Raw genomic sequence first — 7,020 nt, forward strand, 5'->3', positions numbered from 1 at the left:
TGGTCTTCATTAATTTCGCAGAAAGTATCCCAGCCGTCTTCAAGCTCAGCAAGCACAATTACACTTACTGCACTCATGGCTTCTTACGACGAGGAGCTGAAATTCGAGGTGGTGGTGAAGCACCCGGTAACACGTGTGTGGAAGGCACTGGTGGAGGAGGCCCACGTGACCGTCGTGGCTGCGCTGCCGGAGCATTTCGAATGCGCGGAGGTGGTGGAAGGGGCGGCGGGTGAAGCAGGCAGCGTTTGGCTGGTGAAAGTAGCCAACAAATCAAGTAAGTACACGCTTAGAGCAGGCGGTGGGGTGTGGTTTGCGTCTAATTAAGTTAAAATGTTCATATGACTGGGACGATATTATTGTTCTGGCGCAGCTCTAGTCCAACACGGCTTCACGTGGGCTAAGGTGAAGTACGAGGAGATTGACAGCGCCGGACTTGTGGCCAAGCTGAGGCTGGTGGAAGGAGGAACGCTTGGGAAGCTGTGGCACTCGTTCACCCACACCATCAAGGTGGTGGCGGACGCCTGTCACCCCCACCACGCTGTGGTGCAACACACCCTCCAATTCCAGAGGATCGGAGAGCACCACTTCCACCATAGTTACAAAGAGGCGGCCATCCGCACCACCCGCTCCACGGAAGCCTACCTCACCGCCAACCCCAACTTCGGCGGCTGCGCTACCAACTAAAATGTTCTACCCACCATGAAGTCCTCACACCATGGATGGCATGAAGCTTATAGCGCACACGCATGGCTGTGAATATCTATACAGGATTAAGGGAGAGTGGCCCTCCCTCCACGTGGGCAAAGGAGGGGGGCCTATTTCAAAATGGCCACTCCTCCTTCAAGCGTGAGGAGGAGCCAAATCTCACATCTTCCAAAGCAATTTTGAATTTGAATCTAAGAAGATCTCATCTCACATCTTTCAATGAAATCTTTGTATACATGCTTACATACCTATAGATACACACACTTATATATATTATGTATGTATGTGTATCTATAGGTATGTAAGCATGTATATATAAATAGTGTACATGTGTGTGTGTGTGTGTGTGTGTGTGTGAGAGAGAGAGAGATTACATGAAAGATGCATTTATTTGAGAGTGAGTACACCTCACCACTCATCCCTACCATTAAAATTTAATCTAAAATTTAATTAATTAAAATTATATATATGTGTAAATCTATTTAAGTGTGTGTGTGTGTGTGTGTGTGTGTGAGAGAGAGAGAGAGAGAGAGAGAGAGAGAGAGAGTTTCTATGTGAGAGAGTGTGCGTGACGAGAGAGAGTGTATGTGTGTGTGTGTGCATGAGAGAGAGAGAGTGCGTGAAGAGAGAGAGTGTGTGTGTGTGTGTGTGTGCATGAGAGTTTCTATGTGAGAGAGTGTGCGTGAAGAGAGAGAGTGTGCGTGTGTGTGTGTGTGTGTGTGAGAGAGAGAGAGAGAGAGAGAGAGAGAGAGGCTGAGAATTTCTATGTAAGAGATAGTTTGTGTAGGAGGAGATAGTGTGTGTTTTCATTAGTGTATGTGCGGTGTGTACATGTGTGTGTGTGTGTGTGTGTGTGTGTAAGAGAGAGAGAGAGAGAGAGAGACGACAGATAATTTCTATGTAGGAGAGTTTGTGTGGGAGGAAGAGTGTGCGTTTAGATTAGTGTATGTGCGGTGTGTACATGTGTGTGTGTGTGTGTGTGTGTGTGTGAGAGAGAGAGAGAGAGAGAGAGTATATGCATGCATGTGTGTACATCTGCATCTATGTGTAGAATGTGCTTGAGAGAGAGAGTGAGATGGGGCAGACCTAGAGAGAGAGAGAGAGAGAGATGTAATGACGGAGGGTGAAAAGAGAGAGAAAGAGAATAAAAAGTATCTTTTAATAAAATATAAATTAAATAGAAAACATATATGTATATGTGTGTGTGTTTTTATTTACATTTATATATACATACATACATATGTATGTATATATATATACATATATATGTTTGTGTGTGTGTGTGTGTGTGTGTTTAGATGTGTGTATGATATATCTATCTATATATTTAAACAACTTATCACCCATCTCCGCACATTAAAATTTATTCAAAATTAATTAAATTATGTCGATGTTTGTATTTATATTTTTAAATACATGTATATATGTACAAGTATATGTGTCTATATATAGGTTTATGTATCTAAAACATAATATTGTAGGGAAAAATAGTATTTTTAGAGATAAAATGCGCGTGCTTTTGAGAAAAAAACAAAATATTTGATCATTTAAAAATTTTCCTAGAAAATGAAACGCAGTTTTTCTTTTAACAATTATGCCTCAACAGGATCGAAAATAGTTAATTACGACGAAAGACTCTCTTTTTTTTAAGGCATTTAAAGAAAAAACATGTATATATAAATAGTGTGCATGTGCATGTGCATATAGGCAGTAGTAGCCATTAGGGTTTTTGAGTCTTCAAATTTATAGGCAAGCATTAGGCCATTAGGGTTTTATATCTTAACCATCTATACAGGATTAAGGGAGAGTGGCCCTCCCTCCACGTGGGCAAAGGAGGGGGGCCTATTTCAAAATGGCCACTCCTCCTTCAAGCGTGAGGAGGAGCCAAATCTCACATCTTCCAAAGCAATTTTGAATTTGAATCTAAGAAGATCTCATCTCACATCTTTCAATGAAATCTTTGTATACATGCTTACATACCTATAGATACACACACTTATATATATTATGTATGTATGTGTATCTATAGGTATGTAAGCATGTATATATAAATAGTGTACATGTGTGTGTGTGTGTGTGTGTGTGTGTGTGAGAGAGAGAGAGAGAGAGAGAGAGAGAGATTACATGAAAGATGCATTTATTTGAGAGTGAGTACACCTCACCACTCATCCCTACCATTAAAATTTAATCTAAAATTTAATTAATTAAAATTATATATATGTGTAAATCTATTTAAGTGTGTGTGTGTGTGTGTGTGTGTGTGTGTGAGAGAGAGAGAGAGAGAGAGAGAGAGTTTCTATGTGAGAGAGTGTGCGTGACGAGAGAGAGTGTATGTGTGTGTGTGTGCATGAGAGAGAGAGAGTGCGTGAAGAGAGAGAGTGTGTGTGTGTGTGTGTGTGCATGAGAGTTTCTATGTGAGAGAGTGTGCGTGAAGAGAGAGAGTGTGCGTGTGTGTGTGTGTGTGTGTGTGTGTGTGTGAGAGAGAGAGAGAGAGAGAGAGAGGCTGAGAATTTCTATGTAAGAGATAGTTTGTGTAGGAGGAGATAGTGTGTGTTTTCATTAGTGTATGTGCGGTGTGTACATGTGTGTGTGTGTGTGTGTGTGTGTAAGAGAGAGAGAGAGAGAGAGAGACGACAGATAATTTCTATGTAGGAGAGTTTGTGTGGGAGGAAGAGTGTGCGTTTAGATTAGTGTATGTGCGGTGTGTACATGTGTGTGTGTGTGTGTGTGTGTGTGTGTGAGAGAGAGAGAGAGAGAGAGAGAGAGAGTATATGCATGCATGTGTGTACATCTGCATCTATGTGTAGAATGTGCTTGAGAGAGAGAGTGAGATGGGGCAGACCTAGAGAGAGAGAGAGAGAGAGATGTAATGACGGAGGGTGAAAAGAGAGAGAAAGAGAATAAAAAGTATCTTTTAATAAAATATAAATTAAATAGAAAACATATATGTATATGTGTGTGTGTTTTTATTTACATTTATATATACATACATACATATGTATGTATATATATATACATATATATGTTTGTGTGTGTGTGTGTGTGTGTGTTTAGATGTGTGTATGATATATCTATCTATATATTTAAACAACTTATCACCCATCTCCGCACATTAAAATTTATTCAAAATTAATTAAATTATGTCGATGTTTGTATTTATATTTTTAAATACATGTATATATGTACAAGTATATGTGTCTATATATAGGTTTATGTATCTAAAACATAATATTGTAGGGAAAAATAGTATTTTTAGAGATAAAATGCGCGTGCTTTTGAGAAAAAAACAAAATATTTGATCATTTAAAAATTTTCCTAGAAAATGAAACGCAGTTTTTCTTTTAACAATTATGCCTCAACAGGATCGAAAATAGTTAATTACGACGAAAGACTCTCTTTTTTTTAAGGCATTTAAAGAAAAAACATGTATATATAAATAGTGTGCATGTGCATGTGCATATAGGCAGTAGTAGCCATTAGGGTTTTTGAGTCTTCAAATTTATAGGCAAGCATTAGGCCATTAGGGTTTTATATCTTAACCATGGACATTAAGGGAGAGTGGCCCTCCCTCCACTGGGCAAAGGAGGGGGGCCTATTTCAAAATGGCCACTCCTCCTTCAAGCGTGAGGAGGAGCCAAATCTCACATCTTCCAAAGCAATTTTGAATTTGAATCTAAGAAGATCTCATCTCACATCTTTCAATGAAATCTTTGTATACATGCTTACATACCTATAGATACACACACTTATATATATTATGTATGTATGTGTATCTATAGGTATGTAAGCATGTATATATAAATAGTGTACATGTGTGTGTGTGTGTGTGTGTGTGAGAGAGAGAGAGAGAGAGAGAGAGAGAGAGAGAGAGAGATTACATGAAAGATGCATTTATTTGAGAGTGAGTACACCTCACCACTCATCCCTACCATTAAAATTTAATCTAAAATTTAATTAATTAAAATTATATATATATGTGTAAATCTATTTAAGTGTGTGTGTGTGTGTGTGTGTGTGAGAGAGAGAGAGAGAGAGAGAGAGAGTTTCTATGTGAGAGAGTGTGCGTGACGAGAGAGAGTGTATGTGTGTGTGTGTGCATGAGAGAGAGAGAGTGCGTGAAGAGAGAGAGAGTGTGTGTGTGTGTGTGTGCATGAGAGTTTCTATGTGAGAGAGTGTGCGTGAAGAGAGAGAGTGTGCGTGTGTGTGTGTGTGTGTGTGTGTGTGTGTGAGAGAGAGAGAGAGAGAGAGAGAGAGGCTGAGAATTTCTATGTAAGAGATAGTTTGTGTAGGAGGAGATAGTGTGTGTTTTCATTAGTGTATGTGCGGTGTGTACATGTGTGTGTGTGTGTGTGTGTGTGTGAGAGAGAGAGAGAGAGAGAGACGACAGATAATTTCTATGTAGGAGAGTTTGTGTGGGAGGAAGAGTGTGCGTTTAGATTAGTGTATGTGCGGTGTGTACATGTGTGTGTGTGTGTGTGTGTGTGTGTGTGTGAGAGAGAGAGAGAGAGAGAGAGAGTATATGCATGCATGTGTGTACATCTGCATCTATGTGTAGAATGTGCTTGAGAGAGAGAGTGAGATGGGGCAGACCTAGAGAGAGAGAGAGAGAGAGATGTAATGACGGAGGGTGAAAAGAGAGAGAAAGAGAATAAAAAGTATCTTTTAATAAAATATAAATTAAATAGAAAACATATATGTATATGTGTGTGTGTTTTTATTTACATTTATATATACATACATACATATGTATGTATATATATATACATATATATGTTTGTGTGTGTGTGTGTGTGTGTTTAGATGTGTGTATGATATATCTATCTATATATTTAAACAACTTATCACCCATCTCCGCACATTAAAATTTATTCAAAATTAATTAAATTATGTCGATGTTTGTATTTATATTTTTAAATACATGTATATATGTACAAGTATATGTGTCTATATATAGGTTTATGTATCTAAAACATAATATTGTAGGGAAAAATAGTATTTTTAGAGATAAAATGCGCGTGCTTTTGAGAAAAAAACAAAATATTTGATCATTTAAAAATTTTCCTAGAAAATGAAACGCAATTTTTCTTTTAACAATTATGCCTCAACAGGATCGAAAATAGTCAATTACGACGAAAGACTCTCTTTTTTTTAAGGCATTTAAAGAAAAAACATGTATATATAAATAGTGTGCATGTGCATGTGCATATAGGCAGTAGTAGCCATTAGGGTTTTTGAGTCTTCAAATTTATAGGCAAGCATTAGGCCATTAGGGTTTTATATCTTAACCATGGACATTAGGTATGAAAACCCTAATATAATGATTAGCTAAATGAATTTTTATTTATTTCTACACCTATATGTTTTATACATTTTCACCTATAAGTATTGGCCATATGACTTTTTGATTTATGTCTTTACCTATATGGTTATGCATGTAAAAAGACTTATTAAAAAGAGTTGTCTAACGATAAAAATCTCATAACATCAACTATTTACATGAGATAATTAACAAAATGGACATTGAGTCATATGTTTATGGTTGTAGTCAGTCACCCACCCTAACCTAATCACAAGGGATAAAAAATAGTTGTTTGATGGATGGCATCATGGGGCTAAGAAGGATCATCCTTGGTGCACACCATTTACGAGAGACAATGTCCAAGTGTACAAATGTTAAAGTAAAGTCTTTGATGGTAGTCGTTTGTGAGGACCATAGATGTGAGTCATTTTGGTAGTCATTTTGTAAGAGCACAAAATAAAAAAGGTTGCACTAGCCGTTGAATGGTTTGCTACTCCACAATGATGGAGTATAGATAACTTTATGGTCTATTACGATTATAGGTGGATGTATGAGTTGAGTTGACAAGATAATTGTATGGTCTATTACGATTATAGGTGGTCTATTATGATTATAGGTGGATGTATGAATTGAGTGTGTGTGTGTGTGTGTGTGTGTGAGAGAGAGAGAGAGAGAGAGAGAGAGAGAGAGAGATTACATGAAAGATGCATTTATTTGAGAGTGAGCACACCTCACCACTCATCCCTACCATTAAAATTTAATCTAAAATTTAATTAATTAAAATTATATATATGTGTGTAAATCTATTTAAGTGTGTGTGTGTGTGTGTGTGTGTGTGTGAGAGAGAGAGAGAGAGAGAGAGAGAGAGAGAGAGAGAGAGAGTTTCTATGTGAGAGAGTGTGCGTGAAGAGAGAGAGAGAGAGAGAGTGTGTGTGTGTGTGTGTGTGTGCATGAGAGAGAGAGAGAGAGAGAGAGAGAGGCTGAGAATTTCTATGTAGGAGAGAGTGTGTGTGGGA

The 7,020-nt window shown here is 37.9% G+C and overlaps 1 protein-coding gene across 1 annotated transcript; it reads left to right on the top strand.

Annotated features, from left to right (window-relative positions):
• On the top strand, positions 1-754 carry LOC147608785 (major strawberry allergen Fra a 1.06-like). The gene is made up of 2 exons (XM_086788405.1): positions 1-274; positions 371-754. Exons 1-2 carry the CDS (start codon positions 76-78, stop codon positions 682-684), a joined length of 513 nt encoding a protein of 170 aa, XP_086644531.1. The 5' UTR covers positions 1-75; the 3' UTR covers positions 685-754.
• Positions 755-7,020: the final 6,266 nt, after the last annotated feature.

This window comes from Cibotium barometz, chromosome 52 (genome assembly GCF_041138505.1).
Source record: "Cibotium barometz isolate CiBa-2024 chromosome 52, ASM4113850v1, whole genome shotgun sequence".
NCBI lineage: Eukaryota > Viridiplantae > Streptophyta > Polypodiopsida > Cyatheales > Cibotiaceae > Cibotium > Cibotium barometz.